Source organism: Limanda limanda, chromosome 12, assembly GCF_963576545.1.
Source record: "Limanda limanda chromosome 12, fLimLim1.1, whole genome shotgun sequence".
NCBI classification, from domain to species: domain Eukaryota; kingdom Metazoa; phylum Chordata; class Actinopteri; order Pleuronectiformes; family Pleuronectidae; genus Limanda; species Limanda limanda.
The window spans coordinates 14283011-14304819 of NC_083647.1; the positions used below are offsets into that span (position 1 = coordinate 14283011).

At 42.2% G+C, this 21809-nt stretch overlaps 1 protein-coding gene across 1 annotated transcript in view; it reads right to left on the minus strand.

Moving 5' to 3' along the window:
* Positions 1-5074: 5074 nt before the first annotated feature.
* eml1 (EMAP like 1) overlaps positions 5075-21809 on the minus strand; it is a 37728-nt gene continuing 20993 nt past the window's right edge. The window contains exons 4-22 of the mRNA XM_061082833.1: positions 21266-21394; positions 21015-21043; positions 15778-15907; positions 14509-14658; positions 13543-13612; positions 13237-13347; positions 12671-12766; positions 12389-12523; positions 12187-12286; positions 11492-11643; positions 10601-10726; positions 10088-10219; positions 9743-9810; positions 9565-9653; positions 8796-8893; positions 8345-8432; positions 7552-7647; positions 7223-7353; positions 5075-7140 (exon numbers count right to left, since the gene is read on the minus strand). Coding sequence (XP_060938816.1) covers positions 7015-7140; positions 7223-7353; positions 7552-7647; positions 8345-8432; positions 8796-8893; positions 9565-9653; positions 9743-9810; positions 10088-10219; positions 10601-10726; positions 11492-11643; positions 12187-12286; positions 12389-12523; positions 12671-12766; positions 13237-13347; positions 13543-13612; positions 14509-14658; positions 15778-15907; positions 21015-21043; positions 21266-21394 — 2056 coding nt within the window. The 3' untranslated portion in view covers positions 5075-7014. The remainder of the gene's footprint in view (positions 7141-7222; positions 7354-7551; positions 7648-8344; positions 8433-8795; positions 8894-9564; positions 9654-9742; positions 9811-10087; positions 10220-10600; positions 10727-11491; positions 11644-12186; positions 12287-12388; positions 12524-12670; positions 12767-13236; positions 13348-13542; positions 13613-14508; positions 14659-15777; positions 15908-21014; positions 21044-21265; positions 21395-21809) is intronic.

Consider the following 21809-nt stretch of genomic DNA (forward strand, 5'->3'; position numbering starts at 1 on the left):
TTACCTTCCGCTGGCTGCACTCGCTCATTCTACCTTTCTACCTCCTCAATGATGAGTCACCACAGCGAGCGCTTCAGAAATCATCAGGACTGACGCCTCGCTGCTTTCCCTAACCACTGTGTCCAACCACACAACCTAACCTCACTTCATCACACTGGCACACACACACACACACGCACACACATGCACGCACACACACTATCCAACCAACCAAATGACAGCAGCCAGACGGACAAGACAAAAGAGCTATCACATAATAAAACCAGTAGAATGCAGACTAAAAATAACTACACTCACTACTCCACACTTTCTCACGTGCACGTGCTTGGACACACACATACATAAATGCATGTGCACTGGTCACGCTTACATAAACGCCACAAAGGAATCGGTGATGCTGAACAAATGATCCCATTGAATTGAATCTTCTTCTTCTTTTCTTTACAGTGCAGAAGAAGAAGAAGAAGAGGAGCCAGCTCACTGTGTTGTTGCTTTGTGGAGATTTAAGACTTCTCTCCGGGGCCTGAGTTAAAGAACAGATCGGCCTCTGGCAAAGAAAGACGTGGCCGCCCGCGAGCAGCACACGCAGCCGCACAGTCATCCCACTGGACTGGAAGATATGAATTTTATATGTTGGCCGTCTGAGGTTAGAGGAGAATTATCTGGATCATACGGCAATGAGACGTCTCACACAGGCATGAACAGAAAACAGACATACATAGGCCTGTGACTGCTGTTGTTTGTCCAAACCCCATCGAGCCAGCTGCTTCTTAAAATGAGATGCTTGCTGGAGCTGTTACTGTACATGTGTATTTTTACTTTTGGGGTGGGCCAAGCACCTGGGGGGGCCAATGGCCGGCCCCTGTCCTGTCAATCTTTTATAGTAAACTAGTCACCAACTAACAATACTAACAATAAGTATGACAATTTGTTAAGAATGTGTATGTTCTGAACTTTGTTGAAGAACACAATGTGCTTATATATTTAATGATGTGTGGCTTTACTCACAGTTATAGAGCGAACTGTAAACGCTGACTGACTTACTGAATCAGGAATTGTGCATGGATGTTGGTTAATTTGATTGGCCCCTCTGTGGAGACTGCCCCCCCCCCTTTTATACCCCTGATTTGGGAAAAATTCTAGAAGTGAGACCCCCCCGTGGTTTTCTGTCTTATTCTCTCTCTGTCTCTCCATCTCCATCTCCTCTCTGAGGCCTGTGGCACAACTACACACAAAGACGAGCTCTCACACTTTGCAGACAAACAGCGGTAGCTACAGTAAAAGCAAAGGGAGAGAGAGACAGAGACAGAGAGAGCGAGAGGGGGAGAGAGAGGGAGAGAGAGAGAGCACCGTATCGGAGCCGAGCTGTCAGAGTGGATCTGAGGCCACGAAACCGAACGGCGCAGCTCTGCAGGAGTCAAACCACAGGGAGAAATATAGAAAGGCTGGTTTCATAAATAGAGCAGAGCACGTTGAGTGTGCAGGAGGAGAAGCTCCTCAGCAGGGTGAGCTGGGACCGAAAATACACACACACACACACACACACACACACACACACACACACACACTGGTGCTACAGAATTAGGATTTTACCATGAGACAGTTTCTATAGGCTGAACGTGCGTCTGTGGATCCGTCATGGAGCCGGCTGACGTAGGAGTGTGTGAGGAGGGGGTTAGGGCTGAGGAGGGGGGGGGGGGGTTGGTCTGATAACCTGCCTGGCAACCACAAGAATAAACACCCCCCCCCCTTCCTCCTCCTCCTCCCTCATCCGGGGGGGGGGGGGGGTCACACACACACACACACACACACACACACACACATCTTTGTATTTCACCTGGTGCCCTCTTTAAGGGTGAGATGCTGCCGTTTCCATGACAACAGTAGTTAAATCACCGCACCCGACACAATGGGCGGGTCCAACGACAGATGGAGAAGAAGTGATGTGTCTGAGGGACATAAAGCTGGGGAAGCTGAGGAGGCTGAGGCCCGGCGGGCGGGTGGGCCCCGGAATACAGTCCCCGGAATACTGTCCCCGGAATACTGTCCCCATCACACAACGACAAAACCGCGGTTCCTCTATATATACACGAGGGTGTGTGTTGTGTAATGGAGTAAGATGAAGGGATGAAGGGAGAGGGGCCGGGGGCATGGTGGTGCCGCCGCCGCTTACCTCATCTTCTCCTCCGCGGCCGGGGGCACCGACGAGGCGGGTGGGGACGGACCCACAGTCCGGGTTCAGGGTCCTCAGAGGCGGCGTGAGGGCCTCGACTCGGCGGCTTCCGTCTCGTCTCCTCCGGTGACTCGTGTGCGGTTAGCTGAGGTGGGGGGGTGTGGGGGGGCACGCTAAGCGGTGTCTCCGCTCCGCTTTGTCCTCCTCTGTCTCCGCGGTCCCTCTGCTGCCGTCTGCCTCCTCGGGTCCATGCTCAGCCGGGGCTCGCTCTCGGTGGAAGACGGTGAACGGTGATGGTGGTCGTGCTGGTGGTCGTGGTGGTCGTGGGCCGCCGCCTCCCTCAGGCCACCGCTCATTCCCATCCGGAGTGTTGTGGAGGTGGAGGAGGTTTGACGTGGGGGGGGGGGGGGGGGGACCGACCAGACGGCGTGTGGTTGGAGGAGGGGAGGGGAGGGGAGGGGGGGTGGGGGGGTTGACCGGCTCAATGCTGCCCACCTGCGGTGAAGACGCGTACACGCAGCCTCACTGACGCCCCCCACACCCCACCATGACATATCCAGGCCAGGTCCAGTGTGTGAGATTTAGGTGAAAGGGATCTATTGGCAGAAATGGAATATCAACTACTCCATGTGAAGTTTTGTCTACTGTGTTTCTTCTAAACTGTACGAATTGTTGTTTTCTTTAGAATCCCTAGAATTGGCTCTTTTATATTTAAATACTTTATATTTACATCTAGGGTTGCAAAGGGGCGGAAAGTTTCCGGTACATTTTTGGAAACTTTCCGGTAAATTTCTGGAAACTTTCTGGAAACTTTCCATGGGAAGTTAAGCTCGGGTATTTTAGGAATTTTGAAAAAAAAAAACAATTTGCAAATTAAACGCTGAGCAATAAAAACATCATTCAAAACTCTATTTTAAAGATGTATGGAATGCAGCACATACTGCGCGTTGAATTTCAACCCTCCACTGTGCATTCTTCCATCGCATGCACAGATAGTTTCCAGCATCCTTCACACTACAGCACTATTGAGGCCTGCTGTAGTGTGCAGGACTAGTCAGGTAAGTTTCGATGATATTTCTGGGGAAAATATATTAGCATGCTGATTGAGGATTGTTCATCTGTTCATCTAGCCTATTTCCATACATTTATTGTCTGGCTAACTATTTATATCTCTGGCATTGCATTAGTGTTTTCTTACAAACTTTTTTCTCATCTTATTCTACAGAACAATGCCACGTGCACTATCTCATGTGTGGAGACATTTCACCTCATCCAATGTAAAAGGAAAGACTGTGTACATTTGCAAATACTGTGCAAAGACTTATGTTAAGAATGACACAATGATGCAGAAGCGTATAGTTAAGTGCCCAAAGTTTCCTCAGGGCTCAAATCAGCCTATGACACAACAAAATGTTTATATTTATGTCTGTATATGACAAGGTAAATACAGTTATTATAAATTACCCACAACATTTCCAGTTTATTCACGTTAATTCCCGTATATTCCCGTTTATTCCAGTATATTCCCGTTAACTCCCATGGAAAGTTTCCCACTTTGAATATTCCCGGAATTTTGCAACCCTATTTACATCCAGAGCAGGTCCTCTCTACGGAGGCCGCCATGTTTTTTTTTTTTTACAGTAGCCCAGACTGGACAAACCAAAGCCCTTTTGAGTTTTTATGAAAACTTAAAGGGATAGTTCCCCGGAAAAAAAGAAATTTCACTCATGACCTACTCACCACTACGCTGATGGAGGGGTGGGTGAAGTGTTAAAAACACCATTGCAGTTTCATGGGTAAACAGTGTTGCAGCCAAATCAATACGTGAATGCCGGGTCTTCCGGATGATATCTTCATCAAAGCTTGTGCTAAGCCCACCTTGGATGGTTATAATACTATGGCTGATAATCAAAATGTCTATTCAGAATATGAATGGAATCTTTCCTCACCCTGAACACCTGTTCTTGCTCTGTGTAACTTTTGTGAGCTGGTGCAATCTCCTGTGAGAAGTGTGGAACTGACTGATAGTCTCAGTTTTAATTTTCAGGCCAAGCAAGTTGAAGATCTGTAGATCAGTTTAATAGTCTTAGAAGTCATTGACAATTTAGTGTTTATCCCCAATATTAAGCTAGAAAACTTTTAAAATATGAGGAATTCTACTCATGAGTTTAGTTTATTTGTTATAGAAACAGTTCCTCTGGTTCAAGAAGCCGGGAATCATGGGTAGTATACATAGTTCAGTTTAGTGAGTCAATAGATTGATTGACTTAGTTTTTTCTTGATATGAGAATTGTATTTTTACCAGTATCTTCTAATTGTATAGAGGGATATAATTGTAATACAACAGTGCATTATATTTACAAATAACACATGTGAGGGGCTTAAATTTAAAACTAGAACAGCACTCAGACAGCGCGCACCTCCGCCAAGTCTTCTTATGAAACCCCCTTAAAACCCCAGAGTTTTAATTGGACTGCACCAAATTGCTCACACTCATAAATATCAGCTCCCTTAGCCAATGCTTCCCTGATGGGGGTCCATGGCACACTGCCAGGGTGTGTGTGATAAGTTTCCAGATTCATCTATTAAAAAGAGGATGATTTATGTGTATTCTGTGTGGACATACTTAAAATATTTTTTATATTCTTACATCTTTCGAGGATATTTCTCATGTTGTTTTTTCACAAATTAAGTGGAAATTATTCCAGATATATTCCTGAGAACCTCTGCTACAAACAAGCTGGACTGTTTTCATCAAGATCCATGAATTATGCTCTGAGAAATCAACGAAAATGTTGAAATCTCACAATGTTAAAGAAAGCCTCCTAAACTGGATCTGTGCCGATTGTTTGATTTATTTTCTTTTCATGACCCAAACCACATTTTCCACCACGTGTCATGGAAATCCATCCAGGAGTTCTTGCATAATCCTGCTGACTAACTAACAGACAAACACACAAATGCAAAGTATGACAGAAAATTAAGGAAAACACCCAAACATATCACAAAGTGGTAAATACGAGACAGAGCATCTGTGGGTATTTCATGTTGCTTTTACTCACAGACAAAATGTTAAGTGTCCAATGATCCTGCAGCCCCGAGTGTTTAGTGGTCAAACAAACCCTGTTACATTCACTCTGTAGAGTGGTGACTTTTATCACTGCAGTCAGATTCTTAGTGGTTTTTCCTGATGACACAAGTCCAACAACCAGATTTCAAAAGCTCATATCAGTGGCAATTATGGTCACACAAAAAATCTGCTTCACACCATTAAAATCATCACTAATGTGAGTCCTGCAGCATGTGAGTCCTTTAGGCTTCTGTTGACCGTGAGATGAGGAATGTGACGCACTCGTACCTAACATGGGTCTGAGTGGACGGTTGAGAGCAGACACTGGTTTGAAGAAACTCCAGTAAGTGATAAAAGGTGATTACAGGAGTATTTGTGTGTTTATCAGGCTGAAGCAGTGAAATATAGAAAAAGAAACACATCAAGAGGGTTCAGTGAAATGAAAACACATCGCCAGTGACTGCACACCTGAGGAGCAAGTCAGACATAAACAGTTACAGTGCGATGGTCTCGTCTTCATCCTTCACAAGCTGATCTGCAGAGCGACACAGATTAAAAAAAGGCTTCACATCATTGAAAAACCCAACACGTGATTCTCCTTAAACCTCAGCAGCTCCACGCGAAAAACTGGACACAGTTTTAAATCATGTTATATTCACACACATTCTGCTCATATCAGATCCTTCTCTATATTTATACATCATGGGCCGAACCAGGGTGTGGGGAATGAAAACTCAGAGGAACTGATATTGACAGTGATGGATTTGCAACATGATTAATATATATTGGGAAAAGTGTCTGTTTTTTTAAGACCAGGAAGCACAAACATATGGGAAATGTTCAGAAAACCTTGTTGACAATGGTTAAAATGCGTATTTTGTATTTAATAATGTTATTACTCATCTTCTGAGAATAATTGTTCCAAATACTGGAAAAAGACATGCAGCATATCTTCTCTTCATCTATATTATTCTCCTTTCTGGGAACTATTCATGTCCACTAAATTCACTTTATAGGTGATATTAAAGCACAATTAATCAATGCAAATTAATCCAAACAACCAGTTGAATCAGATAAGAACCGTGGTTGTTACCTCTGTGAACATTTAAGTGAAATGTTTTTAGGGCTGCCAGAGGCTCGCTCTGATATGTCAGTGTTAATAACAGGGAAGGATCCTGCTTCTCTGGCGCTTTCCTGAGTTGTTAAATACAAAATAAAAATAAAAGTTTAATCGTTAGAAAATCCCCACGTTCGTTCTCTTTTTTTGTACAGTTTTTGTCGAGATGCTCAATGATATTCAGCCTGGAAAGGCTCAGAAACAAAGTCACTCATCATCTGGAGCAGGAGTGTGCACGATACAGTGAAAGAACAGTTAAGCCCAGTTGTACAAACGCAGTCAGGAAGTCAAAGCCTTTGGTTTTGTTTAGTTGGATTTGATCCGTTTGATTTGCTTCGTGTCATTGGTGACTTAGCTACAGTGCTTGACATATCTTTTCTTTTTTACTTTTACATGTAGTGTGAATGAAGAGAAGGTTTTTACATCTGGAGTAACCGTTCATTACGTCTCTACCAGTTCATCTCATTTGTGATGGGAGAGCGGGACGATTCGGTTCCTCTTCTGTCGCCTCAGCTCAGTCAAATCCACTTCTTTTTTAGCATCTGAGTTAATTCAAGTTTGGTTCGGTTCAGTTTAGTGCAGTTCAGTTTGGTTCGGCTGGATTTCAGGCCCCAGCAGCAGTTAAATTGACAGTATCTGTTTCAGTCCTTGCACTCAGACTATCCTCCATTGCATCACGCTCATGTCCTTCCCTCCGGTCGACACCAGGTAGCTGTCGTCAAACAGGAAGTTCACATTGGTCACGTGGCTGCTGTGGCCACCGTACACATGGCTGGGAGCCTGACGAGAAAAGAAAAGGTCTTAAGTTTCCTTCTTAATATGACTTAGATGTATGTTCTGTACATTCGCCAGCAGCTCTTACCCTGAACTGTGAGCATGGGTATGAGAAGAGATGGACCTTCCCGAAGTCGTCTCCAGTGACCAGGAGGCTCTTGTCACTGGACCTGCAGACAGCGTTGATGTCGGTGCCGTCTGAGCCGTCGGGCCACAAGCCTGAGGAGGAGGAGGAGGAGGAGGAGGAGGAGGAGGAGGAGGAGGAGGAGGAAGAGGAGGAGGAGGAGGAGGAGGAGGAGGAGGAGGAGGAGGAGGAGGAGGAGGAGGAGGAGGAGGAGGAGGAGGCAGTTTAATGCTGCTGAATGACCATTAAAACGTGACGACACAGAGACACGATGGAGGTTAGCTCGCTCTTACCGAAGACCTGGAAGGCCAGAGTGCAGGTGTATGTGGCCCACTCGATGTCCCTGGTGGTCTCCACACTGACCACCTGTTTGCACACGGACGGGATCCCTGAGGAACAAATACACAAACCATATACATTCATATAAATGTTTGTTGTAATAATATAGGTCCTTAACACTCATGAGTCATTTTGAGATAATTTTAATACATTAGCTTGCCCTTGTCAACACATGTCAAGTCTTTTTACCGTTATTAAAGAATCTACATTTAATGGGACATTTTCCGGAAAAATTGGTTTCATGTACACCTCAAACATTTTACTGCTCAGTTTCAGTGATACAGTGTTTACATTTCAGAGATAGATTTCAATTTTGCACATACAGTTTCTAATCTTTACTGGCAGTGATCACTGTAGTCAGTCAACTCATGAAGCAAAACATAAAATAGTAAGAGTTTGGCGTCTAGGCTTCGACCACATCACTCCTCCAGGTATGATTACATGATTACATAGAGATAATGAAGAATGATGAACTAATATCTTTCACACCCCCCTGTCGGAGGCTGCAGGTGGATGCCCGGGTGGTGGAGGGGCTAGCTGGACAGGCTGCGATACTAATGCAGAGCAGCAGAGGAACTGACAACCAAAGTACACTGCCAAATTGGGAGGGTGTGTATGATTAGAGGGTTGTCGAGAGTGCAAGTAGAGAAAAAGAGGAATTTTTGCTATGCTGTCATTCACTTTCCATTTCAAGCATTATTTTATCTGTCATGTAACAAACATGAGGGCGACAGTGATCATACTCACAGTACAGTATCTCATAGTCTCCTGAATTCGACACCAGATACTGGGAATCCACTGACCAGTCCAGATGAGTGATGAAACTGGAGTGACCCTGAGATCAGATGAAACAGGACCAAGTTAGATTGTTTCTTTTTGTAAAAGCACAACGAGACACTCGACAGTATTGATTACAGTGGAGACGATATGGTTTCACAAGCAGCAGAAATAATTTCAGAAATGCTGATTCAATCTGATACAGCAACCAGTAGTTAATTATATTTACACAGACACAGGCTGTATGAGTCAGCTCGCTGTCATTTATCATCACCAAACCTCCCTATCAACACACGGCGAGGACAAAGTGTGCGGCCCAAAAATAGAGCTGAGGAGGGAACTAAATATAAAGCTGACGTGAGGAGGAACTAGAAATAAAGTAGCCAAGGTTGTAGACGGGGATATAAATACAGGTGCTCACCGAGCATTTCCCCACTCTGCTGTACTTCCTCCCATTTTCTGCCACAGCGTAGATATAGATGTAGTTGTCATGGGAACCGATAGCCAGGAAGTTACCATCTAAATCAAATAAAAGAAGACAGGAAGATTACAAACTTTTTACAAAATATCAATTTGTTTTATAGACTGAACTGGTTGATTAATATGTAAGAGTTGGGCTGCAGTTCTCACAGTTTTAAGACTTGATTAATTATTATTAATAATAATATTCTTATTATTAATATTTTATTACAGAACTATCTTGGTGAAATAAACTATAATTGAAATGGAAATTCAGTGTACCTATGTTTTAATAATTGTCTTTCTGTTCTAGTTACAGCTGTAGAATGGTGTAAACGGGATGTGGTTAAACACTGTGCTCTGGGACCTTCAGACCTCGGTCAATACTTAATAATGGAGAAGTTGCTAAACCACAAACCTCTTAATATCACATGCAACTGTCTGGAAGATATGCTCATCAATAAACCCATAGTCCTTCATTTCATTTATATATAAGTATAAATCCTTCATGGTTTACTTGAGGCTCTTACTACCCTGGATTCTTGAAAAACAGTTTCCTCTTTGTTGAATAAACTTCTCATAAGATCTCATGAGCACTGTATAACACGTCCTAAACAAAAATCTGACACCACTGATCTTTGATTTAAACTGTTTCCACTTTGTCTAATAAATATTTATCCTGGAATTATTGTATAATATTTTGAGAAATATATATACAGATATCAACATACCTGAACCGAAGCACATAACAGACAGCTGTTCATTCCCGTCTGTGTGCATCGTCACTAGATCCTTGGAGTCTGTGTCCAGCACCAGCCACCTGCACGATCAGCGACACACTGGTTTATCTTCAGTTTAATAATGATTAAAATCTGCTCTTGGCATTTTGAGATAGACTGAGGTCTGCACCTGCCAGTTTGGGTTCCTACGGCAACCACAGCTCCAGTCGGATGAAAGCCTGCTGATTGGGCAGCGTCCTGTCGTAAAAAACACAAAGTACAACAGAGGATGTTTAATGTCAACAATAAACAATAATTGAATATTATGTATATGGTAGAAAATTGGATAACATATTAATGTCGGTATCTCCGTTTAAAAACACGTTATTTTATTCTGCATGTTAAGTTCCCTGAAGAATCTAAAGACATCAAGACTGATCACATCCCATCTGATCCACATGCAGAAGCATTTTATTTGTTCGGTGCGGTGTAATTTCCCTGTATGACCCCAGGGGGCAGTGTTGACTAACAATACCTCCATGTTCTTGGCCCAGATGAGCTGGTGGGTGCTGGAGTCCCACAGGCTGACCTGCCTGTCGTAACCGCAGGTGAGGAACTGAGTCTTACAGGGATGAACGGCCAGACCCCACAACTCATCAGTGTGACCCTGCAGACGAGAGGAGAGTTTTATCTGAATCTCAGAGACACTTCATCTGCTACGACGTCACAAACATAAAACTGTAAGCTCAACTTTAAGTACAACAAAGAAGAGGTCAGCTGGGACAACATTCAAGAAGATGAGCTGTGACAATAATGGTTTAATAGATTAGTCAATACTGATAATTGATTTAAGAAAAAATTTAAGTATTTGCCTCTTTTCTGTTATTTCATTGTAAATGTGATGTTTGTAGGTTGTGAGCTGTTGGTCACATAAACCAACATGTGAAAATAAAAACAGCAGATTAATAAATGATAAAAATCTGCTTTTAGTTGCAGCTCTAGACTGTAAAGAAAAGGAAGGAATACCACACCAGGCTGCTGCACCTACCTGTGTGATGGGAATGAATTCTCCATCCAAGCTGCCCTGCAAAACAAAGTTCTTGGTGGTCCCGATGAGCACTGTCTCCCCTCGGCCCTCCGCGATGGTCCTGATGGGACCAAACAACTCAGGCACCTGTGGAAGAAATACATGAAACCATCTGTCCACCCAGAATCAAATGTTAACTTGTGCCATAATAAATGTGGTCTTAATGTGGTATTGTGGTCTCCTCGGACCGAATAAAACATGAAGGATCTATAATTCTCATCAATACAAATATTCAAGAATGTCACTGAGAGCGAAAATCCATTTAAACCTCTGTAATATTTATGATGTGGTGCAGTGGTCGGCATACAAAGTCTGCTGCCTCAGACCTGATTGAATAATTCTGGCTGATGTACGAGACGAAGACCTTTCAAAGAAAGAGCCGGATATGCAGCTCACCATTTTATTACCCCCGCCAAATATGTTTTTATTGGTTTTTGTGACATCTGCCAAGGTTTGTTTGCCTGTCCGTCTGATAGTTGCGGCATTAAACAAAAACCTCTGGACTTTTATCTACGAAACTTTTTGGAAGGAAAGAACCCGTTAAAGTTTAGAGCAGGTCGAGATCAGAAGATGGTTTGGGAGAAAGGGCATTTAGCAACTTTTTTCGTTGATTTCTCACAGATTAATTCATGATTTTTCATAAAAATAAATAAAAAAAGATGCATACATTTATGATTGTATGCAATTTGATGCGATCCAAATAAAAACCCAGGGAGTATTCGCTCTACTGAGTGTCCTTCTATATAAGAGAATGTGGATGAACATATATAATTTAACCCTTAAAAGTATATCTAGCCTTGTAGAGTTCTCATGATTTTTATTTACAACAGTATGACTTGAACTTAGTCTCACCTCCACCATCTGTATCTGTTGGTAGCTGCCGTCCCGGGAGACGAGCCTCCGGTCTTTACCGCCAGACACTAGCGTGCCGTTCCTCAGCATGCACAGAGCAAAGATGCTGCCCTCGTGAGCTCCTTGGATGACGTGGCTGATGCGATTAGTGCCTGCGTGAGAGAGACGGGATGAGATGGATGAGAGGGTTCAGCCGGACATGGAGGTTCGCTGCTTGAAGAGGACAGATTAACAGACACACAGGGCGAGCAGCAGAGAAATCTGAGATTGTGGAGCTGCAGACGGAGGTGAGTGTTTTTCCTCTTATTGGTTACTCATAAGATCCAGCTCTGTTCTATCCTTGGCCTGACCCCTTCCTGATCTGGATCTCCTGACAGCTTCCGAACAATGAGACATCTTTAAGCTTATGACCACAAAAATATTTTTTTATAGACACAGACACAGTTTTCCTTTAACTGTGTTTTGGGTTTTGTCTCTTCGGCTCCCTCTCGTTCAAAGAGTTGGGTAAAAGCACACACATAGTTTCCCAGCTTTGTAGTATAACTGTATAGCTGTGTAGTATTTTTGTGAGAAATAACTATTTTTAATCTTGAAACTCTATCTTTCCCTTCCTGTCATCACTAAAACTTGCGGGCAAATGTCTGAGCCTCTTACTGACACGGGGTCAGTGAGTGTCTGTGAGGAACGTCATGTACCTTTTCCCCACACCAGGATGTTCCCACTCGAGTCTCCAGTTATAGCGTCTCCATTTTCTGCAAAGGTCACGCACAACACAAACTTGGGCTTCTCCTGTTTCTGTAAGACCAGAACACACATCTTATATTTAGCTGTACATGGACTTAAATCACATCACAAGTTGTCATGATCAAACTTTATTGTGACAGTTTGTTGACGTACCTCAAACAGTCCTTGCTTCTTGGCCAGCATGCCTTTCTCCAGGTTCCAGAAATAGAGATGTGACTTGCCACAGGTGACCACGATGTTGCTGTCTGTCGGGTGAAAGTCTGCAGCAAATACCGACTCGTTGGAGCACTGAACCCAAACACACAGAACAAGAAACAAGTTTAGCTGAAGAAGACAAAGAGGTTGAAAATATATTTGTACTTAATAATTATAAAAAGGCTGTATACAACATATTTGTACATATATGCTGTACATGCAGTGATGTTCACTTAATACCTTGACCTCGGCCAGTTTGTCCTCTCTCTGCCAGTCCCACACAGACAGCACGTGATCGTTGGAGTCGTCTACAACACACAGAGTGTTTCCTCCGTTCTAACAAACAGAAACAGACACAATGCTTCACATGACAAGTATCAGTCTTCATTTTATTTTTTTCCGGATTCATGAGGCCATCATGACCTTGACCTTTGACCACCCAAATCTAATCAGTTAATCAGTGAGTCTAATTGAATGTTTTAACCAGATTTGAAGAAACTCTTTCAAGGCATTCTTGAGATATCATGTTCATAGGGCAAACAATTTGATTTATGAGATCACAGCGAGCTCTAAGCCACTGGGACCTTGACCTTGGACCCTCAAAGTCTAGTCAGGTCATCCTTAAGTATAGGTAAACCTTTGTACCTAATTTGAAGAAATTCCCTCGAGGCATCATTGAGATATCGTGTTCACAAGAATGAGACGGACAACCGAAAAAACATATTTCCTCTGACTACTGGCTGTCAACAATGCAGAGGCATAAAAACACACGAGCTTGAAACTCCTCGTCTCCAGACTTTTCTTACCGACTTGGAGAAAGACAAGCAGACCAAGGCTCGGTCAAAGAAGCCTGCGCCCACGACGTGGAGGGTGTTGAGGCTGACGGAGTCCCACACACGGACATGAGGAGCGAGATGCTGCCAGGGGAAAATAATACACACACAAACACAGGCAGAGACACACCATCAGTATGATTTATACTTTTTCTGAAGCACACACAGTGAGTGTGTAAGTGAGCACAGAATGAATATGTTTCATTTTCTCACGTCACCGTCACTCCTCAGTAATTAATCAGCTAAAGTGATAAAACATCAATGAGAGCGCTCACTTACTTTTCCATCTGAGGAGGTGCCCGCCACCTGCCCGGTTGCTATGGTGATTTTGTCGGGGTGGACTGTGAGGCTGGCGAAGATAAATTTGTGAGAAACAGACATGAAAACGTTTAAAGGCCTTTTTGACATCAAAAGGATGATTTGAATAAAGATGAGCGGCGTGTTGGTGGAACTTGAAAGGGGCGCTCAGTGAGTGAGCTGGTTAAAGCTGTGAATATGATATTCACTTGTGCATTCAACCCCAGTGTGCTCTAATGCGAGAGGGGAAATGAAGCACTTTGAGATAAATTCAGCCTCTTCCAGATACAACGTGTAGAGCTCAAGCACTTTGTCTTTAAACGAGTGGGAATCTGTCTGCAGTTGGTCTTTTGATCTGTGATGTGCAGATTTATAACTTCAATTTAAATAAACCTCTGAGTTTAACGACATGGAGGGACTGATACATCCCTCATTGTAGACATTCAGCAGGAGAAAACAGGAGAGGTCTCTACATCTAATGTTGGGGGGGAATTTGTGGAACAATGTGTAATTAGCTTTTGGTTTGTTTAGAATGATTTACAAAACTATTTTAGAAGAATAAAAGTGTGAATAATTGTGAAAATTAAGTTTACACTGTTAATATTGCTTAAATGTATTGTACAGTGTGATTGGGACTTAATAAAAAAAGTGGTGTCCTGCTACGTGTTTGTGTCTGGTCCAGATATTACTCATGCTGTGGGAACTCTTCACACTGTCATGTTATGGGGATTTGTCTTCCTTATGGGGACAAAAAGCAAATCCACAAAACATAAGTAATTTTAATTTCATTGTGAAAACATGTTTTAAGGTTAAGTCTAGGTTAAAATGAAGGTAAGGGTTAGGTTAGAGTAAGGGGGAGGGTCAGGGCCTTTAGTTGTTGTGGTTAAAGTTAATGGACTAGGGAATGCATTATGTCGACGAGTAGATTGTAGAAACAGCGTCTCTTACCATTTGATGTCGTCTGTGTGTCCGGTGTAGTGTCTCTGCAGCTGCTCGTCCACATTGAACAGGACGACCACGGAGGCGATGAAATAAACCGTTTCCCCAGTGGGCAGCAAGTAAAGGTTGGAGCGACAGTCTCTACCGCGGTAACCATAGCTAGATATTACCATGGTCAAGAAATAAAACTTGAAGGAATAAAGGTAGATATATATATATATCAAAGTAACATCGAAATATATACTTTGAAAATATCACCTTGAGCTGCATAAACTGTGAAACACATTTTTTCTATATCAATCAAGATAAATAAATGTCAGATTCAATAATGAAAATAAGTGTTATTTCCAATAATTGTCACTAACTATTTAATGTTAATTAATAATCCATCAAGATTCAACACACACAGAGCATGGAGCTCACATTCCTATTTCTGTTCTCAGATTTAATCTTGGTTATTTACAGCTTTTCTCCCTTTGGATTTCTGCTCGATCGAACAACACACAAAATTAATTTTGTTCCCCAACAACAAATGAAAGGAAGAGAGAAACAACCACGTGTGAAACCAAATAAAATTAAAACAGCACAAGAGGAGCTGCTGACTGTTCACGCAGGTTATTGCTGACTGCAGGCTGCAGCAGAGATATGAGGCTCTGACTGTGGCAGCAGTGCACGGTGAAAAACAAATATCTGAGATGTCAAATATGCAGCTTCCTCTCTTCACTACATCACAGGCCAGGGCGGATTTTACTTCTGCAGAAGACTACGGCTCCTAACTTTACAAATCACTGGTATAAGTGAGTGTTACGGAGCCCATTAGATCCCAAATGGTGACATTTGATATTATGCACACATACTGTATATTATCTTGTTCGCACACAATAAATAACAAAAGATGTAAATGCTCTAACGACAAATGGAGAGAACTCAGCAAATCAAGTATTATTTTCACCTTGGAAATGTCGTATAATGAAATTCCTGTTGGTCTTAAAAGCTATAAAAGCAAATTACCCCTGTGGTTTTCAAAGCATACGCCAATTATGCCTTTAGTGTGCAGTTATTAACTTGTTCCGACAAGGTAATCACTATGTGCAAAGTAGATCTTTATCATGTGCAAACAAGTTATCATCTTGTGCCAACTACATTAAAATCATCTGTCAGGACTCCAATGTATTTGAACCTCCAGGTATAAAAAAGAAATTAAAAATCACGGTATCACAGAGGTAACTTGACATCCCATCTCCTGCTTTCTAAGAACACACTGCAGTAGAAGGATACACCCAGTCCAGTTTGAGTTTGTTGCTGGGCATCTCGGCTCTGGCCTCCAGGCAGTAGCTGTCCACTTGGTCTTTGGGCATGTGCATGGTGATGGGACGACCCTTCAAAAACATTTTCACATAACCTTCCTCTAGAGAGAGCAAAACAAGTGGTCAGTGAGATTATACACGTAGAAAATACATATAACTGGTGGAAATATGTCAGATCATATGGAGTTGTATTTGAAATGCACAAGAAGCTCAGACACACTTACACTGAAGTGTATGCGATGTTGTATTATGAAGTGAATACAGGGGTGATGATGTGGAGGATAATGGAATGAAATGATGATATGTGATGGTTTTTTTCACTATGATAAGGACTCAATTAAAGACAACAAATTTGCACAAACAAATCAGCTTTTTCACTGACTTTATTAGTCGTTTCAAAACACATGACAACAAAGAGCGCAAAATGAAACTGCAAACACTTCCACATAAAACAGTTCCAAAACTCATGAATATTCAGCTCCCAGCAGAGGTTAACCAACATGAAATGCGGACACAAGCAGAGCAAAGGAAATGTTGTGAACAAAAACAAAAAGTCCAAGCTTAGCAAAGAGGGATGATGAGAAATCCTCATGAATTTAAAACATGTTAATACTGAAAATAAATCGTGCTGAAGGGAACCAAAACAAACAAAATGAACCATTTATTTTATTATTTTTTTTCCAAAACTCATAAGGAGAAGAATATTATAGTTTTACTTGCTAATTAACTGTTTGTGTTGCTACAAAACCAGTCTGAAATGTTGGTGTGAAAGAACATGTTACAATAAACCTCCTGATTTGAAATGTACAGATATAATATAAAATCTACTTTTCACCATGAAACTGAACTGTAATATTATATGTTGCTCACTGACTAGTAACATATCTGGAAGTACTGACTAGGAGATTTAACAGGGCTTCGGTAGCTTGGTGTATCGAGAGGATAGTACGATGACAAACTCCCCGACTTCCTCAGATGGAGGTTTAAATTCGGGGTCTTTCTGATCGGTGGCGCCCTGTAGGCCCCGCCCCTTCTGGCCACGCCGGCCCTGGTGCTTACTGAGGTCTGTTGGGGGCTGGCAGCCGGACGGGCCGTTACAGCCGAAGCTGCCGAGCTGCCGCCGGTCTCCGTCTGCTTGGCAGAGCGGCTGAGGTAAATCTGTACTGTGACTATAATGCAGATGGGCAGAAGAGCAGATGATGGAGAGGGGTATTGAAGGTTGTCAGGACCGGTTGGGTGAACGGGAACAAGAAGCAGGGCCAAGGGTCCAGGAATTTAAAGGGTGGAGGAGGTTGGTAGAATACTTAAAAGGCTGTTCCTTTTGTCATATTTGGCTAAACAGCATTGAGATACTTGCAGAGACACAAACTATTAAAAGGAAACTATGGGAAGTGACTTCTATTATCAACTAACAGAATATTGTATATTATCATCAGACCGTTTTTCACTGGGATCTTATTATGAGGTCTTGTTTGTACTAATTTGCTGTTAATAGTTCCTGTCATGCATCACTGGTGTAAAACAGTGATTCCCAACCTGGAGATCAGGACCCATGAAGAAGAAAAACTATCCCCTACTCAAATGAACTGGTTTATTTTACTGGCCATAATTGCTAAGTCATTTCCTAGCTCCCACCTTCCCAGAAAGAAGAATGTAACTTGATGTTAATGACGGGGAAATTGAGACAGCTTTAAGTCCAATACATATGAAGACTCAAGTATCCAATAATAAAGAACCCCTTAAGAAATACAGTAGTTTCACTGGTTAAATTAAGCAAATTTCCAACTTCCCCTTCTATTAACACTAAAGTTTGTTCTCGGAAATTATAAGAAATTTAAAGACATTAAAAACTGAACTGCTGAATACTGAAACAATACGAGAAATTGAGGGGAGAAAATCTCTTGGGTTTACAAGGGAATATAATACATTTTAAGGGTTAACCTGCCAAAAATGTTGGGAGCCACTGCTCTAACTGCTCTCAAAAAGTGGTTGTTTCAAGAGTTAATTATCCGAAAGAGTGAATTATCCCGTTACACGACTGGGTAAACAGTAACATACTGTGAGAAAAGTAGCCTGGCTTTTTTGAATTCTTGGCAGCTTTGTAAACACTTGACTGAAGGGAACTACACACAAACAGTTGACGCTTGGGGCAGCGTGAGAGAACTACAAGCAGTGAAATCAAACAGACTTAGGGAGTGCCCCCGAAAAAAGAGAGACTGAATGTGTTTGTAATGCAAATGTTCCTTTTTCGGGGGGGCAGCTGCAAATCTACTTGCTCGGAAACTGCGGCAAGGAATCTCAGAACAGAGGATTTACAGAGGAGTTCGCAGAAGCACTCAAAGCGACTGCGAGGGAGCGAGTGTCAGCACTCTTTGTGTTGTTACTATGGTGACACAGACTAGACGCCTATGACGGGAAAGTGAGGCTGTGAGCGGACATACACACGTCTGGTGAGGCAGCAGCTTCTTCCGCAAGTGGGGAGACACTCAAGTGAACACTGCAAACACTGCAATCGCACTCTGACGCAGCGCTCAGTGCAGGTTAGGTCGCGTGGGGAGGATAACTGTCGCACACACACACACACACACCCTTTTTCAGCCCATTCTCCCCCTGTCTGGACAGCTCTCTGATGAATGCACTGAACTAAATTGGATAAAACTAAAATTTAGGATATAAATTGAAATTTCAAAAGAAAAGTCCTGATTTAATATAAGCAAAAAAAAACATCATCTGCATCGTCCAGAGAGCCGTGGAGACTGGGGGGGCATAATAAGGGAAGAGGGGGGTGGGGACAGCCTACCTTTGCAGTGGGTCACACGTCGCATCCCTTGTAAAGGTCACAGAGAGAAACACACAAGCACCAGTTGAGGGGCAGACACGTGTTTTCTCACTTCCTGGTCTGTCCTAACAGGAGTGCACCTGTTTCCTGGTGTAAATTAACAGCAGCTTCTGCCCTAAACACTGCTAATGAATCGAAGCTCATTTCCTGAGAGATGGTGTCCCAACCTTGATTCTTACGTTGTTAGTAAATTACTACATCTGTCTGCCCAGTACCTGCTTGAGCTTTCCTTTTTTAAATCCCTCCACAAAGAAAGAAAAACTGACTTCAGACATCTCAGTCTCTCAGTACATTTTACTGTATCAAATGAATCCCTTTGATTGTAATCTCTAATCATAATACTAGAAGCAGTTACAGTTGCAATTATCATAATATTACTTGTTAATATTCATTAACTGCCACCTGGAGGTAGTTTATGTTGTTTTGCAGGAAATTATTGGTTTATAATTAATTCAAATGTCCTTTAATTGCTGTGCAGTAGAAATAATTATCCCTGTAGCCTGTTTCCTACTAATAGTCAGCATCATATCACAGATGGAAGCACTCTTAGAGATGTTTAAAGAGGAATAGCAGATAAAAACTAGCACAGTTTGAAAATGTACAAAGAACATGCATGAGTTAATTTTACTTTCATGTTATCATCGTATTTGCAAGATCTGGACCTAAAAAAATAAAAAATAAAGATACTAAACCACCACCACTTCAACTCTGTGTGTCTAAGTCTGTACAGAGTCTAGATGAGGTTTGTTGGGGGTGTGCAGCCTTAACTCAAAAAAGATCTGGAACCAGGTGTGTAAACCATTGAGGAACAGCAGTTCAATTTATACAAAAATCAATAGCACCCAGGAGATGGAAATTCTGATCAATAATAATGTCATTTCACATTCTGTGCCTCTGTCTGGTTACCGTGCGCTTCATGCTTTTTGTTTGGAGATAGAACTGTGTAGGAGTTGGTTTTCTTATCTGTTGCATGGAAACATTATAAACTCACAATTAATGTGCGTGACAGTCTCTGCTCTTAGTTCTTTCATTTGTTTGTCTCCATACAGACTGACTAGTGAACATTTATCTTTAAGGTTGGAAAAGGTTGTTTTCAGGTTAAAATATACGGTAAAAAACTATTGTAGCCATTGTGACTTTAAGGGGACAAGTTACCTTTACACTCGATACCTCCATTGACGAAATTTAGTAAATGCAGACTCAGACACTACGTCATAGAATGGATCTACAAATGGACAACGTGTCTTCATTTCCTCCCACTTTCCAGAAATGTTGCAAAAAAATTATTTCCATTATCTCAAGGCACTTAGATACATAGTAAGATCGAGACCTTAAAAAAGAGAAGGACAACAGCTCCCCACAATGAGCAAGCAATTTGGTGACTGTGAAGAGAAAAACCTCATTTAATTCCCTTGTGCACGTGGCACCAGACTCTGTGCAGTATTGATTGGGGGCAGGATCCTCAAATAATCACAAGTGAGTCTCAGCTGTCAATTAAGACGTTTCCCCCATTAAGCATCAAATAATGAATTAAAACCAAACTTGCTCGAAAGGTGAACACTGAAACATACATCAGTGTGATAAGAACAACAAAAACCCTCTTGGAGAAACAATTACTTGACGTGTACTTTGACTTCTTTGTTAAGTACATGTCCCAACACAGAGGACAAGGGGGTTTATGATACTGCAGCGAGCCATCAGGGGGCGATCTAGACAATTTTGCGTCACTGTCAGTCCTCCATCTTTATATGATAAAGTCTGTGGTTCACATAGATAATATCAATCAATCAGCTGGAGAGGTGTCATAACAAACCTCTTAGCAGTTAGCTAACGTAGCTAATCCAATGTTTGTCTCAGTCTCTACACAAAAGAGGTGACGAGTGCAACGTTTTTGTGACCCATAGTCAGAATGCTGAGAAAAAAGGACTAATTGAATTTAAATAGTTCAACAAAAAATGAAAAAAAGAGAATATTAAAAAGAGAATATGTGGACAAATGTGGAAACTGGGATGTAAAGATGAGTCATGGATGAGATGGGCTGGTTACTTGTTAATGGATGGATCATGGAAAAGATGAATACATAGATATTTGACTTGCTCTCAGTTGTTCTCTGTGCAGAAAAAAGTTCAAAGCACTGACTTAAGCCATAATTTGACAAACTGCATTTCCCCTTCACAGTTTAATCTGATTTGGGAACATTCATTAGGTTAATGAATAGTCTGCAAATGACCTTAAAAACGCATTGACCTCAGACTGACACAGAGAACCACTGAGCAGCTGGTGTGTAAGGGCTCTCAGTGGGTGGTATCATAGCATGTGACAATCATAGCTTTCAGGCTACAGAGCCATAAAAAGCCTGTGGTTCTTACCTGCGTTAAACACTGGATCCCTCTGTTTGCTGCAAAGTAAATGAGTAAACACACAGCTGTCAATCAGTGTCCCGCTCAGGATAAACCACATCTGCTGTGTGTTGTTGATTTATCTGCTATTTATGTGTCAAACTAGAAAAAATCTGATTAAAACACAGTCTACTATCTTGCTTAAACAGAAAATGTCAGTGATAGGTTTGTTCGTGGCTCTCAAATGAAAGAAAACATGGCCATCAATATGTCTGTGGTACCTATCGCTTTTTTTGCCGCTGGAGTTGCTGCCGGTGGATCCGGCGCGAGTTCGGTTGCCCTTGGAGTCGCCCGAATCTTTACGCGTGAGAGTGCCCATGTGTTCGTTTGAGTTGGCTCTCCTCACAGTGCTGCAGTGGGGAGAGCGAAGGAAGATGGGCAGAGGCAAATAAAGACAGAGAGGAGGAGAAGGGGAGAAAAAACAAGAAATAGGTCATGAAACCACCTGATGCTGCTATTTTAAAAACACCCTCTGGTAAAATTTTCATCGCAGAAACTGATTCTGAAAGCACACGCGGGGGAGATGTATTTATTTGACGATTAAACTAAAAAGCGTAGTGAAATATTACCATACACTTTTCAGAAAACTGTGTGACTCAGAACAGTATGTGGATATATCTGTTTACTCCACAGTGCTGATTATAACTACAGCTTGAGTACAGACCTGTGCAGATCTGCATATTGGCAGTGCAGACAGTCTGCCTATACAACAATGAAAAGGCTCCATCAGCAGTCCAATGGCCAGTAGGCACAGTCACCTAATCC